A 24,107-nucleotide genomic window follows, 5' to 3' on the forward strand; every position below is an offset into this window, starting at 1 on the left:
TGAGGCTACAGTAGCTGCTAATGTCATTGTGTTTAGACTACAGTAGCAGCTAACATATCTCTTGTGGGCTAATGCAGCAGCTAACATTTTCTTGCTCAGGCTAACATTGTAGCAAACTTTGTCTTGTTTAGGCTAATGTAGCAACTAACGGTATCTTTCACAGGCTAATGTAGCAGTTAACAGTGTCTTTTGTAGGGTAATGTAGCAGCTAACAGTATCTTTCACAGGCTAATGTGGCAGCTAACACTAAGCCACAGTAAAAAAGAAATGCAGTTCTTTTAAGATGGAATGGCTGTCGGAGTTAGGGTTGCCACCTGTCCCTTAAAATACGGGATCATCCTTTATTTGACAATTTATTGTTGCGTCCCGTATTGAATCAATATGGGATGCAAATTTTGTATTTTCATAAATGTTCCATACACGTCTGTCACACATTCATCAAAACTGTATCATGAATAATAAAACACAGGAAATATTAAGGGCAGCTAATTTCATCTTCGTAGGACCTTTGTAGCGAGGACCTGATGCCAGGTCCAGCAGATAGAACTCAGACGTCTCTGCGTGTCCCGTCCTATAGTTCTGTCTCTGGTTGCCTGGTTACAGACACTGCTGCTCCCAAGCATTTAAAAATGTCTACACCTGAAACTCCACCACGTCTAAAGAAGCAAAAACGTTTGCAAAAGTCCAGATGTGATTGGGAAGACTGGAACCCCTGGCAGTGGTACGAGACAAACTGTGTTCTGTGTTGCTCATGGACTGGCTGAAGTAAGGCAGCATCAGGAGACCAACATGGAAGGAACATGAGAACAGAGAGAACCCAACCAGTAGGTCACAGTTTATCATCATCTAATCATCTCCTGAAGTCCATATGGTGAGAGACATCAGTATCTGGTTGTTAATTTACCAGAGGATGCTTATAATCATGCTGATGTGGTCTGTACTCTACAGTATTTTAGTGACTCAATAAATGCCTAAGTTGTTTTTTAAATGCTTTTTAGTTATTAATAAACATTTATTTAATAGCCTATATGTGATCAATAAATGACCTTTGCCTATATAAAGAAAAACTCCCTCAGAACTCTGATATGTTAACAGCACTAAATAAATCAATAAATACATGCATACACACATAAATAAGTTACTACATTACAGGGTTCCTCTACATTCATTCTGCAGTGGCAGCCTGCTACTGCTAAAATCCCAGCGCCGCTCCTTTAAATTTCTTTTTTTTTCTTTTTTAAATCGTTGCAAATACTCCACCGCTGTATGTCTCCACCTTCACAGCAGTCCTGCACTGTGTCAGATACTAGCGAGTACTAAGGTAAACTACAGATAACTGTGGTGCTGTCAGTATCCACTCATTTTGTGTGTGTGTGTGTGTGTGTGTGTGTGTGTGTGTGTGTGTGTGTGTGTGGTGGCGGGGGGGGGGACTGACTGATTACAAGTTTGTAGACACCTGTGATGCTAATTAGAGGACACACCTTGATTGAACATGTCCCTATGGTCACATTATTTTCAGTCTTTTCTAGGGGGACCATCATTTTTGTCCATGCCTGTTTCATGAGTTTATTTTTTTAAATAATTCTGTTGAACCAAGGTTCAAAAGCAATGTCTGATTTTCATTGAATAATTTTCATAAAATTTTTATTTATTATTACTTTTGTCAGATTCAAATTCTTTCTGTGACCATTGTGGGTTTTTCTTTCATTAACCGAGGAGTACCAACTATGTTGTCCATGTGTGTATGTAGTGTATAGTATATATTGTGGTACTGGTGCCAGTCAGGCCCAGCAGCAGGACTCCAGTTGTTGTGTATATAGTGTGTATATTGTGTATATATTGTGGTACCGGTCAGGCCCAGGCCCAGCAGCAGGACTCCCAACAGGCTCACAGTTGGAATCAGGATGTAGAGGAGCAGCCGCTGCAGCTGATTGGTCGATCCCAACTTGTGAGGACAGGTGTCCCCTCCCATCCTTTCTAGAGGTCCTGCAGTCTGGAGGAGACGAGACACAATACACTGATGAATACACTGATCAATAATATGATCAATACACTGATCAATACACTGATCAACAGTGATTCAGGTTCAGTGTGTCTATTAAAATAAAAGCAGCAGAAACAGAGAACAGAGGATCTAGATGTTGGATCCATTCAGCACAAAGAAACATCTACTGATGAGGAGACAGACAGGTTACAGACAGACAGACAGACAGACAGACAGACAGATGGGTGAGAGACAGACAGACAGGTTACAGACAGACAGAGACAGACAGACAGGTTACAGACAGACAGAGAGACAGATGGGTGAGAGACAGACAGACAGGTTACAGACAGACAGAGACAGACAGACAGCTTAAAGACAGATAGGTTCAAGACAGGTTACAGACAGACAGACAGACAGACAGGTTACAGACAGACAGACACAGACAGACAGGTTACAGACAGACAGACAGACAGATGGGTGAGAGACAGATAGACAGGTTACAGACAGACAGAGACAGACAGACAGGTTACAGACAGACAGACAGACAGGTTAGACAGACAGACAGATTACAGACAGACGGGCAGGCAGACAGAAATACAGACAGACAGGTTACGGACAGACAGAGACAGACAGACAGGTTACAGACAGACAGACAGGTGAGAGACAGACAGACAGACGGGTTAGAGACAGACAGGTTAGAGACAGACAGACAGACAGACGGGTGACAGACAGACAGACGGGTTAGAGACAGACAGGTTAGAGACAGACAGTTTAGAGACAGACAGACAGACAGACAGGTAAACAGCGGTTGTTAAACTCACCGTTGCTCCTCTGAAGGTGACACGCGGGAAGGTCTCCCGCCGCGCGGACAACATGACCTGCTGCTGCCGCCGAGCGCGAGACCATCTCTCTGTCTGCTGCCCGCGAGCCGCTCCGGTAACCGAGCAGGCACGAGACGCTGGCTCCGCCCCCTCCCTCTCTCTCTCACCGAGCAGCTCAGGGGCTGCACGTGACCCAGCGGAGAGGATTAACACACACACACACACACACACACACACACACACACACACACACACACACACACACACACACACACACACACAGAAACACACACAGAGAGAAACACACACATAGAAGGGGACACACACACACACACATACACAGAGAGAGCAACACACACGGAAACACACACACATAGAAACACACACACACTCAGAGGAACACACACATACGTAGAAACACACACAGCTGCTGGTTCTACAGATTTACCTGCTCAGGTGAGTCTCACTGGATCCACAATTAAACCAGTAAAGCTTTATTTAACCACAACAGAAGATGACAAACCAGTCTGATCCCAGTCTAAAACCAGTCTGAAACCAGTCTGAAACCAGTCTGATCCCAGTCTGAAACCAGTCTGATCCCAGTCTGAAACCAGTCCGATCCCAGTCTAAAACCAGTCTGATCCCAGTCTGAAACCAGTCCGATCCCAGTCTAAAACCAGTCTAAAACCAGTCTGAAACCAGTCTCATCCCAGTCTGAAACCAGTTCGATCCCAGTCTCAAACCAGTCCAATCCCAGTCTCAAACCAGTCTGAAACCAGTCTAAAAACCAGTCTGAAACCAGTCTAAAACCAGTCTGATCCCAGTCCGAAACCAGTCTCATCCCAGTCTGATCCCAGTCTGAAACCAGTCCGATCCCAGTCTCAAACCAGTCTGATCCTAGTCTGAAACCAGTCGGAAACCAGTCTAAAACCAGTCCGATCCCAGTCTGAAACCAGTCTGACCCCAGTCTGATACCAGTTCTTCAGTAATTTGGACCAGTTTCAGTCCTGAGTTGTTCTGGACCTGTTACCAGTTTGAGATGTTCTCCAGATATTCCTCAGATGTTCTTCAGGTGTTCTTCAGATGTTCTCCAGATATTCCTCAGATGTTCTTCAGGTGTTCTTCAGATGTTCTCCAGATATTCCTCAGATGTTCTCCAGGTGTTCTTCAGGTGTTCTCCAGATATTCCTCAGATGTTCTCCAGGTGTTCTCCAAATATTCCTCAGGTGTTCTCCAGATGTTCTCCATGTTCTGGTTGATTTTCCATTATCAGAATGTTTTATTATTTTATCCAAACCAGTTGATGCTTCATGAATGAATCCAGAGTTTGTCTCCAAATGTTGGATCAGATGTTCTCCAGATGTTTGCCAGGTGTTCTCTAGGTGTTCTTCAGGTTTTCTCAAGATGTTCTTCAGATGTTCTCCGTGTTCTGGTTGATTTTCAATCATCAGAATGTTTTATTTTATCTAAACCAGTTGATGCTTCATGAATGAAACCAGTTTGTCTCTAAACGCTGGATCCATAAAGTTATTTTCTTCTTCTTCTGTGGAGGACCAGCGCCTCCTGTCTGCTCACTGCAGCATCACAACAACCATCAGAGAATCAGGAAATAAAACAAATCAAACTTTTACACATTTTATTTTCAAAAACAGAAAAAACAGATTCATTTTCTCAGATTCATCAAACATCTGCACAGTTCCAGCGTTTCTAGAATCAGAAGACACGTCACAAGAACCAGAACAGTTTGAATTCTACAACCAATCAGATCTCATCATCTTCAGTCAGAAGGTCTTTAGGACAAACAGAAACATCATGAAGAACATCAACATGTCGGACCTGTGGAGTTTTGAAGATGGTTGCTGGGACGTTCTTCTAACGTTACCCTGAAATAAACAACATCTAAAGCCCTAGACTCCATCAGAACATCTGCTCATGGAGACGGTCAATCAGAGGAGCTTCTGGTTCCACTGCTGACAGAGTTAACCAGATTTAACGAGCAACAAATGAACCGTCAACAGAAAAATAAACAACTTCTGGTTCCAACAGGAAGTCCACTGTCCAGGACACAAACTGTTTCCTGTCTGAAGATAAAAGAAGAAAAGAACCAACAATCTGAGTCACTGGACACTGCTCACCTGAGACTCACCTGTGAGTCTCAGTGAATTAACCGTGAGTCTCAGGTGAGTCTCAATGAATTAAAAGTGAGTCTCAGTGAATTAAAGGTGAGCCTCAGGTGAGTCAAAGGTGAGTCTCAGGTGAGCCTCAGTGAATTAAAGGGGAGTCTCAGAGTAAGTTTCAGGTGAGTCTCAGAGACTTTCAGGTGACTTTCAGGTGAGTCCCAGGTGATTTTCAGGTGAGTCTCAGATGACTTTCAGGTGACTTTCAGGTGAGTCTCAGAGTAAGTTTCAGGTGAGTCTCAGGTGAATTTAAGGTGAGTCTCAGGTAAGTCTTGGTGAGTCTAAGATAAGTTTCAGTGAGTCTCAGGTGAGTCTTAGTGAATAAAAGGTAAGTCTCAGAATAAGTCTCAGAATGAGTCTCAGGTGAGTCCCAGGTGATTTTCAGGTGAGTCTCAGATGACTTTCAGGTGACTTTCATATGAGTCTCAGGTAAGTCCCAGGTGACTTTCAGGTGAATCTCAGGTGACTTTCAGGTGAGTCTCAGGTGACTTTCAGGTGAGTCTCAGGAGAGTCTCAGGAGAGTCCCAGGTGATTTTCAGGTGAGTCCCAGGTGACTTTCAGGTGATTTTCAGGTGAGTCCCAGGTGACTTTCAGGAGAGTCTCAGGTCCTCTGCGGGTGGCTTCAGGCTGTGTTCAGCAGGTAGAATGCGGCGGCAGACAGTAAAGCTCCGCCCAGCGGGATGATGATGAAGGCTAAGCTCCACCCCCAGCCGCCCCTTCTCCCCTGCTCGCCGTCGGCATCCCCCCTCCTCCCCCTCTTCTTGCCCCTCCTCCCCCCTCTCTGCTGCCGCTTCTCAAAGGCCTCCAGCTCCTCCTGCAAGGAGAACCTGCAGTCAGTCTGGATCCTCTGGTTAAAAACAGACGGTAACTCTATTAAAGATCAGTTAAATCTGATAGAGTCAGTCTGCATCCTCTGATTGGTTAAAAACAGGCGGTAACTCTATTAATGATCAGTTAAATTTGTCAGATTCAGACTCATTAATATCTGACTGTAACTCTACTAATGATTAGAACGAGCCGTTGGTTCTTCAGACTCACCTGAAGTTTCTTCTGCTCCTCCTCCTGAGCTGCTCTCTGCTCCGCCTCCTTCATCTACACACACACACACACACACACACACACACACACACACACACACACACACACACACACACACACACACACACACACACAGACAGATCAGTAAGTGTGTGTGTGTCTATCCAGGTGTGTGTGTATGTTCAGGTGTGTGTGTCCAGGTGTGTCTATCCAGGTGTGTTTAGTGTCCAGGTGTGTTCTTACGTGGCTGACTCTCCTCTGCTGGTCTCTGCAGGTGTCGTCACACTGAACAACACACTGAGCCGACACACAACACTGCAGCTCCTACACACACACACAGACACACACAGACACACCACCTGGTTAACTCCAGTCATCCACCATGTCTAGATGTTTATCACAGTAGAGTAGGCTGATGGAAGCTGGAGAACCATCTACAGATGTTCTCAGATGTTTCCTACAAACATTCGATCCTCTGAAAGACGTTACAGATCTCCAGCGTTCATCAGCCAGGAGGTTAAGAGCAGAAAGAAACCGCAGGAGCTCCTACCTTCTTGATCCTCCTGCAGGGGCATCGCAGCTTCACCTTCTGCTGACACCTGTCCTCACACTCACCTGGATGACACACCTGCTTACAGCGATGGCCACAGCTCAGCTGCAGACACAACACAACGATCATCAGGAGACCGTCAAGAGAACTTCTAGGTCTTCACCATCTTATCTGTTCTAGATCTGGAAGCTTCTGGTTTCACTGTTAAATAAACCTGAGAAGACGTTTAAAGGTCCAGTATCTCCAGAAATAAACCACCATCCATGAAAGAACAGAAGAATTTGATCAGATCAGAACCATTGGATGGATCCAGCAGAGAACACAGTTTAACTACTGGATCTGGAGATAGAAGAATGTCTAGAACCTCCATCCAGGCTGGTCTAAAGTTCCTGTCAGTGTTTATCTATGGATGGATCCATGTTTCTACTAAAATACAGTCTTTGGTCCACATTTCACCAACTGTTGAGGCTCTAACATCAGTAGAATCTGATCTGTTAAAGTTCTACTGAACGTTCTCAAGGATTCTCAGGTTTATTCTGGAGGTCTGCAGACACTAGAAGTTGAGCCAGATGTTATGTTTTGTGAACAAAGAGCAGCTTCAGGTTCCTCCAATAGAAACATGAAGGGACCTGCTGGAAGAGAAAACAGAGCTCTGATCTCAGATGGTTCCTGTCAGTAAAAACAAATACCAGATCATCTGGTGGATGTTCCAACAACAACTCTGACAGGAAGCTGAAGATCTGCAGACCAGATGTTTGAGGAATCTCTGATCCACATTTTTACCATTTCTTCTACAGTTTAGTCTCTGTAGTTCTGGTTTACTTCCTCCCTAGGTCCAGAAAACATCAATGTTCCTCATTCACCATGATATTATTGATTATTGATCAGGAGCTGACATCAGAGAGACATTCCCATGATGCACTGGGGCTCCACAGGGAGAGTCTGTACCTCTTTAGGACACTGGTTGTTACAGGAACTCAGCTTCACCTTCGTCTGGTCATCAGCTGCTGTCAGGATCCTGTAGAGAGAAACCAGACAGTAAGAACCAGCATGATACCACCTCCACCATGCTTCACGTCATGATGCTGCCACCACCGTGCTTCACATCATGATACCACCACCATGCTTCATCATGATGCATTTGAGACAATTTGACTGTAACTGGCGCGATATAAATAAAATTGAATTGAATTGAAATGATGCTGCCACCACCGTGCTTCACGTCATGATGTTGCCACCACCAGGCTTCACATCATGATGCTGCTACAAAAAGCTGAATTTTGTTCTCATCAGATCAAAACCTGTTTCTGTTTTCTGATAATTCACCAGCGAAAATTTTAAAAGGTCATTTAGGGTAAACTTAAGGCTTATATCAACACGTTGGTAGGTGGATGGTCAGAACTATTCGAGATGATGGAAGAAGAAGCCAGGGTCATCTATAGACAGGATTCACTCATATTTTAACTCTGATGATTGAAGCTTAAATCGTGTTTTCTGTCTCTTTTGTGTTGTTTTATGAGCTTTTGTGTCTCATCTTTGTCATTTTTTGTCTCCCTTGTGTCATTTTGTGTCAGTTCTGTGATGTTTTGTGTGTCTTTGCTTCAGTTTTTGCTGTTTTGATGAACCCTGAACATCATGTTCACGGTAAGACTGTGTATTTGCTTCAGAGTTGTGTTACTGTGTACTGACATGCACTCCACATAGAGGATGCTGATCTTGCAGTGGCAGCGCTGGCGAATCATCTGGCTGCAAGGCGGGCAGTCGTCACGGTGACAGGAGCGGGGGCAGGGGTGGGGGCAGCCTGGGGGGCGGGGCTTACTGCAGCCCTCCTCGCACACTTCACACTGCAGACACACAACCAACATCAGTCAACACAAAACCACCAGAAAACTGTCAAAAACATTCATATTCACATAGAAGATGTCAAAAACCTGGGCATTAGCACAAAAAACACAAGAAAGCCTGGATATTAACACACAATATTGTCAAAAAACTGGACCTTAGTGCATAAAACACCAGAAAACCTGGATGCTAATCTATAAAAATGTCATAAACCTGCATGTTTACATATAAAATTTCAAAAACCTGCATATTCACACAACACCAACAGCAAGACTATAAAAAACCTGGATAATAATGAGGCAGCTTCCAAGAAGCTCCAGCTGGTGGAACAACCAGTAACTACAGCTGATCTGACGACATGCATGACCTTCACCTTCTATCCAATCGGATAGTATATTTGTGATTATTTAAATAATAATTAGTCGATGCCTCGTCCGAACAAAGTTAAAGAAACCATCATTCTAATGCTGACAGACTCTGGCTGGTTTCTGTCTCTGGAAAAGGCTCCTCACCTTGTTGCCGTCGGTAACCAGGTGACACTCCCTGCTGCAGGTGTGGTTTCCACAGGTCAGAGGTCGTCCACAAGGTCGTCCGCAGGAGAATCGACCTTGACGGTGGCACGGCACCGGACTGACCTGATGGACAAACACCAGACGAACGTTAGACAACATGAACCGACATAAGCGTCGTACAATGGATCAGGATGTCAAACATAAAGTTTCAGGTTGTTTAAAAGTTCATGTTGTCTAAAGGTTCATGTTGTCTCAAGTAAAGATTCACGTTGTCTAATGTAAAGATTTATGTTGTCTCACGTAAAGATTCATGTTGTCTACAGGTTCATGTTGTCTAAAGGTTCATGTTGTCTAACGTAAAGATTCATGTTGTCTAAAGGTTCTTGTTGTCTAAAGGTTCATGTTGTCTAACGTAAAGGTTCATGTTGTGTAAAGGTTCATGTTGTCTAACGTAAAGGTTCATGTTGTCTAAAGGTTCATGTTGTCCAAAGGTTCATGTTGTCTAAAGGTTCATGTTGTCCAAAGGTTCATGTTGTCTCAAGGTTCATGTTGTCTAAAGGTTCATGTTGTCCAACATAAAGGTTCATGTTGTCTAAAGGTTCATGTTGTCCAACATAAAGGTTCATGTTGTCTAAAGGTTCATGTTGTCCAACATAAAGATTCATGTTGTCTAAAGGTTCTTGTTGTCTAAAGGTTCTTGTTGTCTAAAGGTTCATGTTGTCTAACGTAAAGGTTCATGTTGTGTAAAGGTTCATGTTGTCTAACGTAAAGGTTCATGTTGTCTAAAGGTTCATGTTGTCCAAAGGTTCATGTTGTCTAAAGGTTCATGTTGTCTAAAGGTTCATGTTGTCCAACATAAAGGTTCATGTTGTCTAAAGGTTCATGTTGTCCAAAGGTTCATGTTGTCTAAAGGTTCATGTTGTCCAAAGGTTCATGTTGTCTCAAGGTTCATGTTGTCTAAAGGTTCATGTTGTCCAACATAAAGGTTCATGTTGTCTAAAGGTTCATGTTGTCCAACATAAAGGTTCATGTTGTCTAAAGGTTCAGTTGTCTAATGTAAAGGACAAATAAAAGTCCAGAATAACTCGGAGACACTGGTCAGAAAAACTGTTGACCAGGCAGACTAAAGGTGGCCTAAAGGTAGATTAAAAGTGGACTAAAGGTAGATTAAAGGTGGAATAAAGGTAGATTAAAGGTGGACTAAAGGTAGATTAAAGGTGGACTAAAGGTACATTAAAGGCGGAATAAAGGTACATTAAAGGTGGACTAAAGGTAGATTAAAGGTGGACTAAAGGTGGATTAAAGGTGGACTAAAGGTAGATTAAAGGTGGACTAAAGGTAGATTAAAGATGGACAAAGGTAGATTAAAGGTGGACTAAAGGTAGGTTAAAGGTGGACTAAAGGTAGATTAAAGATGGACAAAGGTAGATTAAAGGTGGACTAAAGGTAGATTAAAGGTGGACTAAAGGTAGATTAAAGATGGACAAAGGTAGATTAAAGGTGGACTAAAGGTAGATTAAAGATGGACTAAATGAAGGTGGTTCTCACCTCATGTTCTCCAAAGCAGCTCCTGAAAGACAAACAAACCAACACTCGTTAGCTCCCTTTATTCCAACACATGGATGAGAAAGATCATCTCAGTGAAGAGAACTAAAGCAGAAACTTGTTGACAACTCAGATATTAACCCAACAAACACGTTAAAACCAGGACGTTACAACTTAATGCAGCAGAGTGCCTGAAGCTGTGAATGAAGTCAACCACAGGACAGGAAACAGTGTCTAATGGCAGCAGGAAGTGACTCGGTCATTGTTTGTGTAGTGGGGGGTGGACTTACGTTGGTATGGGGACTTGGCATGGCGGACAGGGAAGAGCTTTCTGGACAAACGCTGGTTCAGTGGGCTGCTCCCACGGACCGGCTAGCTGGACCTGAACACACAAACACCATTAATTCTGCCGGGTCCGGACCGGAAACGGGACTTTAAATAGCAGCGTCAACAATCTGAGGACGGAGGTCGTCTGTTTCCCACAACCTAAAGTTCTCACGATGCTTGGATCAGACTCCTACCTGCTGGGATCGGACCAGAACCAGGTCGTGGCAGGCCTGTGGACAGGTGTGGCTGCAGCCGGCCAGCGGCAGTAAGCAGGGTTGCCTACAGGGGGCGCAGGGCCCGGGGTGGCAGCGGTGGGCCTCCCTGGTGGGGTGGTGGCAGGACGGGGGGCACCTGAGGACGGCCAGGTAGGTAGACCAGTTACGGGACAGGTTTCAGTCATTATAGATCAATCTGAACCAGTTTTTAAGTAATTCTAGATCAATCTGAACGAGATTTTAGTCATTTTAGATAAATCTAAACCAGTTGTTAGTGCTTTTACATAAATCTGAGCTCTTTTTGAACCAGTTTTTAGTCATTTCACATGAATCTGAGCACTTTTTGAATCAGTTTTTAGTCATTTTACATAAATGCGAACCAGTTTTTAGTCATTTTATATAAATCTGACAAGTTTTAGTTATTTTACATACATCTGAGGTCTTTTTGAACCAGTTTTTTGTCATTTTGTATAAATCTAAACAAGTTTTTAGTAATTTTACATAAATCTGAACCAGTTTTTATTCATTTTAGATCAATCCGAACCAGTTTTTAGTCATTTTACATAAATCTGAACCCGATTTTAGTCATTTTACATAAATCTGAACCCGTTTTTAGTAATTTTACATAAATCTGAGGTTTCTTTGAACCAGTTCTTAGTCATTTAAAGTACGTTTTGAGTCATTCTGATCAGGTTTTCAGTCAGCGTGTCGATGAAATACCACGTTAACAGTCTGGCTCGGTGTCCTGATCAGACATCAGAGCTTCCATCAGGAGGACAGAGACGTTTACCTGCAGGGTTCTTTGCAGCGAGGAGGTTTGGTGCTTCGTTCTCGACCACACGGTACGACCAGAACCGTGGAACCGCAGGAACACCGGACGTCCACGTTCTCCGGACACGGGTAGCAGCTGCCTGAGAACCAGCATCACAGGGTGAGGGTCAGTCTGTCGGCACGGCACTCTGGGTTTGACTCTCATTTGATATCTAATCCACTGTAGAGTCATATCTCCTCACTACAGAGTTATGTTTATTTCACTTATTTTGGTCCATATTAGAGTCAGTGTTGACCGTATCTAGTCATTTTAATCATTTATGAAAACATTTTAGTCCATATTAGAGTCAGTGTTGACTATATCTAGTCATTTTAAATCATTTATGAAAACATTTTAGTCCATATTAGAGTCAGTGTTGACTATATCTAGTCATTTTCACCCACGTTTGAGTTATTCTGGACCATATTGTAACCTGGAGATCTTCAAACAGATTTGGTTCTTGGATTCTTCTGTAAAATTCGTGCTCTGCTTGTGGAAGACTGACATCTAAGAGTAGAAACTAGTGTCACCTGAAGCTTGTCCTGGGTTTGTTCTTCTACCAGATGAAGGTGATGATATTAGTGTTCCTGTAACCCTAACTCTCCGTATGAGGAGTTCTCCTGGGTTTGTTCTACTACCAGATAAAGGTTATTTTTATTCTTCTAACTCTCCGTATGAGGAGTTCTCCTGGGTTTGATCTTCTACCAGATGAAGGTTATTTTTATTCCTCTAGCTCTCTGTATGAGGAGTTCTCCTGGGTTCAGTCAGCCGACACTCTGCTGTGAAGGGTCCATTAAAATACCACAGAGTTTACAGTCAACACTGATACCAGTCCAGACTCTTCACCTCCAACAGCTGCAGTCTGATTCTTCTCTTCAAAAACAGTCCAGTCAATTTGGACAATAGTTGAATTTAGACCATATTGTAGTCATTTAGGACCACATTTTAGTTATTTGGGATCATATATAGTCATTTTAAACTATATTTTAGTAATTTCAGACCATATTTTAATTATTTTGGACCATATTTCAGTTATTTAGGAGTAGATTTTAGTTATTTAGGACCATATTTTAGTCATTTAGGACCATATTTTAGTCATTTTAGACCATATTTTAGTCGTTTTAGACCATCTTTTAATTATTTAGGACCACATTTTAGTTTTTTAACACCATATTGTAGTCATTTTAAACTATATTTTAGTAATTTCAGACCATATTTTAGTCACTTTAAACCACATTTTAGTCATTTTAGACCATATTTTAGTCATTTTAGACCATCTTTTAATTATTTAGGACCACATTTTAGTTTTTTATCACCATATTTTAGTCATTTTAAACTATATTTTAGTAATTTCAGACCATATTTTAGTCACTTTCAACCATATTTTAGTCATTTTAGACCATATTTTAGTCATTTTAGACCATCTTTTAATTATTTAGGACCACATTTTAGTTTTTTATCACCATATTTTAGTCATTTTAAACTATGAGTAATTTTAGACCATATTTTAGTCACTTTAAACCATATTTTAATTATTTAGGACCACATTTTAGTTATTTAGGATCATACTGTAGTCATTTTAAACTATACTTTAGTTATTTTAAACCATATTTTAATTATTTTGGACCATATTTAAGTTATTTTAGACAATATTGTAATTATTTAGGACCATATTTTAGACCATATTTGAGTTATTTAGGAACATATTTAGGTTATTTTAGATCATGTTTTTGTAATTTTAACCATATTTTAGTCATTTAGGACCATATTTAAGTTATTTTAGTTCATATTTTAGTCATTTTAGATCATATTTCTGTCATTTTAACCATATTTTAGTCATTTAGGACCATATTTAAGTTATTTTAGTTCATATTTTAGTCATTTAGGACCATATTTAAGTTATTTTAGATCTTATTTTTGTTGTTTTGGACCACATTGTAGTTATTTAGACCATATTTAAGTTATTTAAATGCGTCCATACAAACAGTGAACAACCCTCTGATGCCTCGGCGGCTGTTATCTTTGAGGTGACCTTCTCCTGGTTCCCCCTGAAAGGTCAGAGCAGCCAATCAGCACGCAGATTCACAAATAAATTAACTCTAATCTGTTCGGCCAATCACGGGGCAGACACCTGAATAAATTATCCTTTATCATCCAATCGAGGAACAACAGACGCAGGAAGCTATCGGTTCTCTCTCTCTCTCACACACACACACACACACACACACACACACACACACACACACACACACACACACACACACACACACACACACAGAGAGACACACTTAGACACACATACAAACTGAAACACACACGTGTTTGCTGAAGGTGATTAATGATGATCAACAGGAAGCAGAGGTCAACATTTTCCAAATACACATTTTAGCTGGTGTTGTTCACCGCTCTCAATGTAACACACACACACACACACGCACACACACGCACACACACGCATGCACACACACGCATAAAGGTGTTGTGGGTGAGAATGTTCCTGAATTTAACCTCTAACCTTCCAGCTGAGACTCTTTCAACTAATCACAACTAATCTGACAGACATGGATGTGATGTGACATTCTGAGTGTGTGTAAGTGTGTGTCTGTGTGTTACTGTGTGTGTGTGTGTGTGTGTGTGTGTGTTACTGTTTGTGTGGGTGGGTGTGTGTGTGTGTGTGTCTAAGTGTGTAATTACACGACTTGTTCAAACAGTGTCTATTGTGTCCAGACATTCAGTCCCACCTGAAACAACCAGCAGCTGTATTTGGGTCATTTCATATAAAAACCAACTAAATATGAAAGTTCCTCCCCAGAACCATCTGGATCTTCATCTCCAGTAACTCTGTTAATCATCAGAGTGTCTGAACATTGTTGTATTTCTATTCCTTTTACGTTCAGGCTTAAAAAACAAGATATCAGATACTAATCAGGGATCTTTCTCCAGTTGTTGGTAGGTCTACTCTAGAACTTTCTCCAGCTGTCGGTAGGTCTACTCTAGAACTTTCTCCAGTTGTCGGTAGGTCTACTCTAGAACTTTCTCCAGCTGTCGGTAGGTCTACTCTAGAACTTTCTCCAGTTGTCGGTAGGTCTACTCTAGAACTTTCTACAGTTGTCGGTAGGTCTACTCTAGAACTTTCTACAGTTGTCGGTAGGTCTACTCTAGAACTTTCTACAGTTGTCGGTAGGTCTACTCTAGAACTTTCTACAGTTGTCGGTCGGTCTACTCTAGAACTTTCTACAGCTGTCGGTAGGTCTACTCTAGAACTTTCTCCAGCTGTCGGTAGGTCTACTCTAGAACTTTCTCCAGCTGTCGGTAGGTCTACTCTAGAACTTTCTCCAGTTGTCGGTAGGTCTACTCTAGAACTTTCTACAGTTGTCGGTAGGTCTACTCTAGAACTTTCTACAGTTGTCGGTCGGTCTACTCTAGAACTTTCTCCAGCTGTCGGTAGGTCTACTCTAGAACTTTCTCCAGCTGTCGGTAGGTCTACTCTAGAACTTTCTACAGTTGTCGGTAGGTCTACTCTAGAACTTTCTACAGTTGTCGGTAGGTCTACTCTAGAACTTTCTACAGTTGTCGGTAGGTCTACTCTAGAACTTTCTTCAGGGGACGTTCTTCTTTCCTGCTTCCAGTCTTTAGGTTTAGTCTCACTGAGAACATTCATCTTTAGTATATTTAATGATCAGAGTTCTACCTTCATCCTGTGAATATTTCCAGAGTTCCAGGTCCTTGAAGTCCATAGAGGAGAACATCCCCTGGAGAAAGTTCTAGAGTAGACCTACCGACAACTGGACAGTCAGTAGTCGTAGTTTGTTTCCAACTGAACTTCAGCTGGTGATTGTTTCCATCATCTGGCTTCCTGTCCTTCACCATCAGTCTAAATGACGTGTCTGGACGTTACCTTGGTGACAGACTGAAGGACACTTGTGGTTTCGACATCCCAGAGTTCGACCACAGCTCTGGTCACATGGGGGGCAGTTACCGGGGCAACACTGGAACACAAGGCAAACGGACGTTTCAGTGTCTCTGACATTTAAACCAGCTGTGACATTAAAACGAGAGAAAAAGATGTAATCCAGCCAGCAGCCGTCAGCTCAGACAGACCAGCTGACCTTTCATCAGATCGGACAGATTAGATCCATCACCTGACATTTACCCAGCAGGAAACACATGGAACGGAAGCTTTCTGTTAGAACGGACGATGTTCTGAGCTAAATACAGACGTATGGATCAGATTTACACCTGTACAGGTGTGTGTGGATCAGATTTATACCTGTACAGGTGTGAATAAATCAGATTTATACCTGTACAGGTGTGTATGGATCAGATTTTTACCTGTATAGGTGTGTATGGATCAGATTCATACCTGTACAGGTGTGTATGGATCAGATTTATACCTGTACAGGTGTGAATAAATCAGATTTATACCTGTACAGGTGTGTATGGATCAGATTTTTACCTGTATAGGTGTGTATGGATCAGATTCATACCTGTACAGGTGTGAATAAACCAGATTTATACCTGTACAGGTGTGTATGGATCAGATTTTTACCTGTATAGGTGTGTATGGATCAGATTCATACCTGTACAGGTGTGAATAAATCAGATTTATACCTGTACAGGTGAGTATGGATCAGATTTATACCTGTATAGGTGTGTATGGATCAGATTTATACCTGTACAGGTGTATATAAATCAGATTTATACCTGTACAGGTGTATATAAATCAGATTTATACCTGTACAGGTGTGTATGGATCAGATTTTTACCTGTACAGGTGTGAATAAATCAGATTTATACCTGTACAGGTGTGTATGGATCAGATTTATACCTGAACAGGTGTGTATAGATCAGATTTATACCTGTACGGGTGTGTATGGATCAGATTTTTACCTGTACAGGTGTGTATGGATCAGAGTTATATCTGCACAGGTGTGCATAAATCAGACTTATACCTGTACAGTTGTGTAAAAGTGCAGCTGTAGACTCACCTTCCTCCTACACTGGTGTCTCTGGCAGCTTCTGGTTTTTGGACATTTGGAGTCACACAGGTATTCCTTATGACAGGGCATCAGCTTCCTGTGTTTACCACACCTGCACTCCTTCTCCACCTCCTACAGCAACACAGAGAGTGTGTTAGTGTGTTTGACTACACACTCCACTGGTGTGTATTAGCAGTGTGTATTAGTTGTGTCCTCACCTGTCTGCAGGTCTCACAGCTTCCTCGGTGACACCTCATTGAACAGGTGTGTTTTAGACATGACAGACGGCGGTCGCAGGTGTCGCCACACGGCATCACTTCCTCTGTACACGGCAGAGACGACTCTACACAAACACACACAGATCAGTGACCGACAACACACCGCTACATGATGACAATGTTGTAAACTTTATTTTTTTAATACCACTTTATACTGCATTGTCTTGCAGTGTGTCAATACTGCACTATTTCATCCTCATTTCTCATCCCTGTACATGTTGTAAATATTATTACTACTGTTCTATTATTATTTTATTTCTATTACTACATCTATTGCTACATAAGCTGCTGTAACAATGTGAGTTTCCCCTGGCGTGGGGAGAAATAAATGACTTATCTTATCTTAGTCTGGACACAGCTTCTCATTCAGAGGTTTATTTAATGATTTTCAAACACTATTTTGTTTTCTACAGAATCAATTCTGTGTTCTTTCAGTTTAATGTCTTCTGTATGAATCTAGAACATATTAAACCACTGAATGAGGCATTCCATTGCTGCTGTGTGCTGATGAAACTAAAGCTAATAAAGTTACATCACTGGTGTCAGAACAAAAGCTGAAGCTTCGTACTGGTCTTGCCGCAGGGACACGTTCTGCTGACGGACCGAGGACACGGAGGACAAACTCCATCGTGACAAACCTTCTCACAGGCGTGATTTCCACACGGCAGGGGAAATCCACACACCTGGAAAAGACAGACACAGAGTCTTTAATGCTGAGGACATGTCCATGTCATGCTAATCCTCTCTGTATTGATTCCAGTTTATCAGGCACGTTAGCCAACAGAGAGGTCCTACAATCATGACCCCAGCCTCAGAGCTTTCATCCATTACACAGAGAATGGGGCACCGTTTGAGAAAATACTGGTTCTAAATTACACTTTTAATAATTTGTACCCAAGAGGACGCATACATTCCTGTATAAATGATGCAGGTAGACGATATGACAAATAAGACATGATGACTCCAAAGACGACAACCCTTTCCATTGTGGAACTAGTCGTAGTGTCAAGGCCCCATTTTAAGTAAAAGGTTGGGCTCCAAGTTGTCCAACTTTTACCCCCAAGTCTTACTTCCCTTCCCATCACATGTCCAAGTACTACTTTGTGGAAGTGATGGTTCTGAAGGAGTTCCTACCTGCTGACAGTTCCACTGAGGGCTGGAACAGGGTCGCTCTGCCTTCTGTCGGCCACAAACACAACTCTGAACGCTGACTCTGGGACAGGGACGGCATTCTGACGGACAGGAAGACACATTCAACACCTGGAGTCACCAAGCAGGTAGGGTTAGTAGGAGTAGCGGTGGTAGGGGTCGTAGAGGTAGGGATAGTAGGGATAGTAGAGGTAGGGTAGGTAGGAGTAGGGTTAGTAAAGGCAGTAGGGTTAGTAGGTATAGGGGTTGTAGAGGTAGGATAAGTAGGAGTAGGGTTAGAAAGGGCAGTAGGGTTACTAGGGTTAGTAGGTGTAGGGATTGTAGGGGTTGTAGAGGTAGGGGTAGTAGGGGCAGTAGAGGTAGGGTTAGTAGGGGTAGTAGGTGTAGGGTTAGTAGGGTTGTAGGGGTAGTAGGGTTAAAAGGTTAATAAGGGAAGTAAGGTTGGGGTTAGTAGGGTTAGGGATAGGGTTAGTAGGGGTACCATTAGTAGGGGTAGTAGGGTTAGTAGGGGAAGTGTTAGTAGGGGAAGGTAGGGGTAGGGTTAGTAGAGGTTGGGATAGTAGAGTTAAGGTTATGGTTGGTGTTGCGTACCTGTGTGGCAGGTCTGTGAACAGGTGTGCTGTCTGCAGGGCAACAACTTTCCACACTGCTGCTGACATGACCAGGCCTGTAGGGAGAAGAAAGCCAACAATCAGGAAGCCCTTCCTTCCAGAAAACACCCCGAACGCAGCCGGAACCTTCTTCTGACAGTTTACCTTGTTGCTGCAGCGACGGGGGAGGGGCTTAGCTTTCCCACACATACAGGCCACGGACACCATCTTAGGACACGGAGGGCATGGACCTGAAGACAAGCACACATGAACCTGGCTTCATTTCACCAGCTACAAGTTCGACCTCAACAACACGTGCAGAAACAATCTGAAACTAACATTACTGTTGTATAAGGCATCCAAAGTCAATCACAATTTGGCCAAAATGATTTAAAACCTGTTCAAGATGCCTTTAAACTTGTCCAGAATGAAAAAAATAAGCTAAGCTTGTCCAAAATGGCACAAAAGCTGTAAAAAACACATAAAAGCTGTTTGAAATTATTTTAAACTCGTCCAAAATCAATCAAAACTTGCTCAAAAAGTCTCAAAAGTTCCGGTAAATCTACTCTACTTCTGTCTGAAACTACTTCCCACATGTACAAAACAACTCAAAGTAGTCCAACGTGTCTCAAAATGTGTTTAAAATGTCCAAAATGACTTAAAATCAGTTGAAGACGCCTTTAAACTTGACCAGATTGACTCTGAACGTGACAAAAATGACTCTAAACTTGTCCAATGTGGCCTGAAAATAAAATAAAAGTCTGTGTTTGCTGTAGTTGGACTGGTAAAATGAATCACCAACATCGCGGTAAAAACACAACATGGATCGGTGGTGTCACGAAGCTGAGACCTGGGAGGTAATTATGGCATGTGAGCGGTTACCGGGGTGACAGAGCAGCAGGCAGGTGTGTCCACAGGTGGGTTTGAGCTCCTTCTGACAGACCGACCCACAAGAGTGAGGAACCAGCCAGGGGTCGGCCGGAGGATCCTGCAGCTTCCCACAGTAGCACATGTACCTGAAGGCAGCACAAACACCGTTAAGGTTTGTGGAGAACATTCCCTGAAGTTTGTTCTGCTCAGAAGAACCAGTGAGGAACATCAGAGGAACATTTATCTGGAGAGAGAAACCTCAGCAGAGTTATTCTAAATGAGTCAACATTCCAGCTCTACTGTTCTTATCAAACACACCTTTAAATATCAAGAAAGAAAAATACATGAGACAGATTCCAACAGGTGTTTCTGATCACCTGAATTTAGCGTTATGGAGCCCCCTGCTGGAGGACAGCGGCAACGCACCTTCATCTGTACAGTATATTTCATAAACCTGTCCAAAAGTGCTATAAACCTGTTTCAAGTTGCTTTACTTATCCAAAAGTACTCTAAGTCTGTCCACAACTACTATAAACCTCTCAACTTACTTTATCTATCCAAAAGTACTCTAAACCTGTCCACAAGAATTATTAACTTGTCCAAATGTACTATGAATCTGTCCAAAAGTATTTTTAAACCTGCCCACGATGACTCTAAATCTGTCCAAAAAGTACTATAAACCTGTCTAAAATTACTTTAAACTTGTGTACAAGTACTTTAAATTTGTCCACAAGAACTTTAAACCTGGCAAAAGCACTTTTAACCTGTTCAAAAGTACTTCAAATCTGTTCAAAAGTACTTCAAACCCATCCAAAAGCACTTTAACCTGTCCAGAAGAACTTTCAACCTGTCCAAAAGTACTTTAAACATGTCCAGAGTTCCTTTAAACCTGTCTAACAATCCTCTAAACTTCTCTAAAAGACTGACAATGAGGATGGTGTTCTGTTTCCAGGTGGACGGCGGTTCAGATGTACCTGTTGGGCTTAGCGCTGGGTGGATATTCTGCCCGACACTTTGGGCTGAGGACAGAAAATCACAAACGTCAGAGCTGGAACCGTTTCACCTGTCAGGTCTGTCTGAAGACATTTATTTTAAATGATGTTGAGACAAAAACATGAACATTAGATGATCTGAATGACTTCATTTAAAAAGATGTGTGTCAATAATGATCATAGATTAATTTATTGTTGGACTGAACATTGCAACTCCAGAGAAGATTCAACTACACAGAAAGCCACAGGCTTCTCAACACTCCACACAACTCTTTATAATTACTTTTTAAAAAACTTCAAACTTGACTCAACACATCCAAAATCGTTTAAAATTACTCCATAATGACCAAAAATATGCCCAAAATATCTCACAATGCATCTGAAATTACTCAAATCCTGTCCAGAAGTGCTTTAAACTTTCCCAGAATGACCCAAAATATGTTAAAAAGGACTCCAGCTCTGTCACCAATCACTTAGAATAAAAACCATTCGTCAATAATCACTGGAAGAGCTGCAGCACATTCAGTCTGGTGGACTACAGTCAGTCTGAAGGTTCAGTCTCATGGACTACAGTCAGTCTGGTGAGCTACAGTCGGTCTGAGGGTTCCACTTCCTCCTCACCAGGGCCACGGATGCTGTTTTTGCCCGAAGTCATCATCAGTAACAGAGGACACCAGGAACACCGAGTCTTTGGCCCATTTCTGGATGCAGGGCAGGTGGAAGAGAGAGAAACAGCTGCAGCAGCTCCACACCTGGATGGAGTTACAGTCAGAAGGTTACAATCAGAAGGTTACAGTCAGAAGGTTACAGTCGGCAAGTTACAGTCAGCAGGTTATAGTCGTAAAGTTAAAGTCAGAAGGTTGCGGTCAGAAGGGTAAGGTCGGAAGGTGACAGTCGGAAGGTTATTATCAGCAAGTTACAGCCGGAAGGCTACAATCAGAAGGTTACAGTCATTAGGTTACAGTCGGAAGAGTGCAGTTGGCAGGTTACAGTCAGAAGGTTACAGTCGGAAGGTTACAATCAGAAGGTTACAGTCAGAAGGTTGCAATCAGCAGGTTACAGTCTTTAGGTTACAGTCAGAAGGCTACAGTCGGAAGGTTACAGTCGGACAGTTACAGTCAGCAGGTTACAGTCTTTAGGTTACAGTTGGCAAGTTACAGTCAGCAGGTTACAGTTTTTAGGTTACAGTCAGAAGGTTACAGTCTTTAGGTTACAGTCAGAAGGTTGCAATCAGCAGGTTACAGTCAGCAGGTTACAGTCGCAACACTTTAAAAGCCATTTGTCGTCGTACCTGCTGCGTCCTCTTGACCGAGGCGATGCAGATCAGACAGGTGAGGGCTCCAGACTGGAACAGGTCGCTGAGGTACTGACCGGTCCGGACCAGACCTGTGGCGTCCCCACCTGGACACACAGAGACACTGCACCTCAGGATCTAAACCTTCACACCTGACCAACCTGGAAGATACAGCTCAAAGGGACCAGACTTCTCCCAGACTTTTACTGTTGCCACGGTAACCTCACCTGTCTGGTTGGTGTAGGTGGTGAAGGTAGACGCCAGGATCTGCCCTCTCTTCCCGTCCTGACGCTCTCTGTCGTCGTCATCTTCATCGTCGGAGGAGGAGGAGCTGACGTGGCTCTCGACCAATCGCTGAGCCGCGGCCTGGTTGGACTTCCGGATCTCCTCGAATTTGTCCAGCGGGGCGGCGCCTGTCGGTTACAGAGAAGGTCAGAACCTCTGGACGGTGGATGAGGGATGCAGGGGATTAATTCCTCTGGACTCACTGTGTGGAGCTTCAGTCCTCCCTCCTCGTCCACCGCCGGGTCGAAATCTGGCGCCCTGAGCCTCCTGGCTCCGCCCCCGACCACGGCCCTGCTGTCGCCAGACTGGCTCCATGGCAACCGCCTCAGGACTCTGGGTAAATCACATTTCATCACAGGAAGAAAACATCTTCAGCGTGTTCATTCAGGGTTTCTGCAGAAATCAGCCAGTCAAATTGAATGCTTTTTAATGCCATTTTAATGCTAGATTGTAAAAATTTTAATGTCACGACCGCAAACTCAACAAATTACACAGGTTTGTTTTTTGTAAAAGATGATTTTTACATGAACACTTTCCCTACATTTCACTATTTCTGTATCCAGAAACCACCTATGACCATCTACAGGCTGCAGTCATTCTCTGAAATCCACCTTTTTGAGCTATTTTTGCGTTTCCTCATTTCCCAGCTCTCCTCCACCTGGTCCAGCCTGCCGGCCACTTTAAAAACATGCAGTTTATGGCAATTGTACCCGACCGGATGAAACAATTATCACAATGCTTCGGCATGTTTACACAGATGTACTTATCTGAAGAATCGCAGTCCATAATTACATATTATTATTGTCAAATATTTTTCTTGAAAACCGCAGAAAGAATTTTTTATGCCACTGAGAATCAAATTTAATGATTTTTATTGCCATTTAAGGCCATAATTTTCGCAAAATCAGCTTAATGACTATTAATGCTTTTTAATGCCCTACAGAAACCCTGTCATTTATGTAAAATCTGTACCAGGAGACGAAAACTTCTCCAAAAATGACACAAAATGTTCTCCAACTACGTCAAACGCGCACCTGTCTACGTCACAAATGCACCTGACGTGACACCGTTGAATGACTAGAAACAGGTTCACTTGTTTCCACCCGGACGAGGCCGTCACCTGTCCGGTTACCTGCCACGTTCACCTGTCGCAGCTACATGCTACAGCTAGCACCTCCACTGGAGCCTCCGCAACTCACCCGAGTTCTGCCCAACAGAACCGGACTGGACCAGACCGAACCGTGTTCATCCCCACCGAACCGGGACCGCTTCGGTGGGGATGAACACGGTTCGGTCTGGTCCGTTAACTGCGGTTCAAACCGCTGCTAGCCGGCTAGCCGCGCTAAGCTAACACTCATTTTGTTGACAAATCGAGAGAAAAGCGGCGGAAGTAGCTGCGGTAAACTTCCGGTGCTGCCGCCTAACCGTGACGTGGAAGCTGCCGGTAATTTAACGGTGTCATTAAAACCCCCAGAAAACTTACTTTAACGGTCAGTTTTGAAGTTAAAACTCACCTCAGTGCTCAGTCTGGTGCACGTCAATGCCTAGTTGTCATGCGCAGAGCTTCGCGGTGCATGCTGGGACTACCGGAAGTCTATAAAAACTACACATCCAGTCACTTCCTTTTCCGATGATTTAAACTTTGTAGTCCCAGTGGCAGATTAATATTTAACATTTTTCCGTTATTTAAGTTGAATAATATTAACAATAATAATACAATAAAATAGCAAAATAATAATAAAACATAAAATAAAAATGAATATGAAGTTATAGTTAAATAAAGTTATACATGGGTTCAAACGGCTGCTAGCTGGCTATATACACACACACACACATATATATATAGAT

The 24,107-nt window shown here is 42.8% G+C and overlaps 2 protein-coding genes across 5 annotated transcripts in view; both read right to left on the reverse strand.

The window, feature by feature from the left end:
- LOC111563424 (atrial natriuretic peptide-converting enzyme) overlaps positions 1-2,947 on the reverse strand; it is a 36,329-nt gene extending 33,382 nt beyond the window's left edge. For both annotated transcript variants that reach the window (XM_035944559.2, XM_035944558.2), the window contains exons 1-2: positions 2,806-2,947; positions 1,849-1,993 (exon numbers count right to left, since the gene is read on the reverse strand). In XM_035944559.2, coding sequence (XP_035800452.2) covers positions 1,849-1,993; positions 2,806-2,859 — 199 coding nt within the window. In that variant the 5' untranslated portion in view covers positions 2,860-2,947. The remainder of the gene's footprint in view (positions 1-1,848; positions 1,994-2,805) is intronic.
- A 1,477-nt stretch (positions 2,948-4,424) lies between these two features.
- Positions 4,425-23,848, reverse strand: LOC129348108 (NF-X1-type zinc finger protein NFXL1-like). Of its 3 annotated transcripts, none has more exons than XM_055007614.1 (25): positions 23,774-23,848; positions 22,463-22,592; positions 22,202-22,387; positions 21,972-22,081; positions 21,302-21,432; positions 20,663-20,707; positions 19,701-19,834; positions 18,984-19,069; positions 18,820-18,895; positions 18,214-18,311; positions 17,648-17,762; positions 17,020-17,144; positions 16,811-16,933; positions 15,721-15,811; positions 11,802-11,922; positions 10,991-11,147; positions 10,760-10,851; positions 10,473-10,494; positions 8,925-9,047; positions 8,260-8,414; positions 7,519-7,588; positions 6,571-6,675; positions 6,264-6,344; positions 6,021-6,074; positions 4,425-5,796 (listed from the first exon to the last, which is right to left on the reverse strand). In XM_055007614.1, exons 2-25 carry the CDS (start codon positions 22,572-22,574, stop codon positions 5,605-5,607), a joined length of 2,604 nt encoding a protein of 867 aa, XP_054863589.1. In that variant the 5' UTR covers positions 22,575-22,592; positions 23,774-23,848; the 3' UTR covers positions 4,425-5,604. The 3 variants fall into 3 exon arrangements, with proteins under 3 accessions (XP_054863589.1, XP_054863588.1, XP_054863590.1); XM_055007613.1 differs by having other exon boundaries at positions 4,425-5,829; XM_055007615.1 differs by lacking the exons at positions 22,202-22,387; positions 22,463-22,592; positions 23,774-23,848 and having other exon boundaries at positions 4,425-5,829; positions 18,214-18,339.
- Between the last annotated feature and the right edge of the window lie 259 nt (positions 23,849-24,107).

The sequence above is a fragment of the Amphiprion ocellaris genome, chromosome 23 (assembly GCF_022539595.1).
Source record: "Amphiprion ocellaris isolate individual 3 ecotype Okinawa chromosome 23, ASM2253959v1, whole genome shotgun sequence".
NCBI lineage: Eukaryota > Metazoa > Chordata > Actinopteri > Pomacentridae > Amphiprion > Amphiprion ocellaris.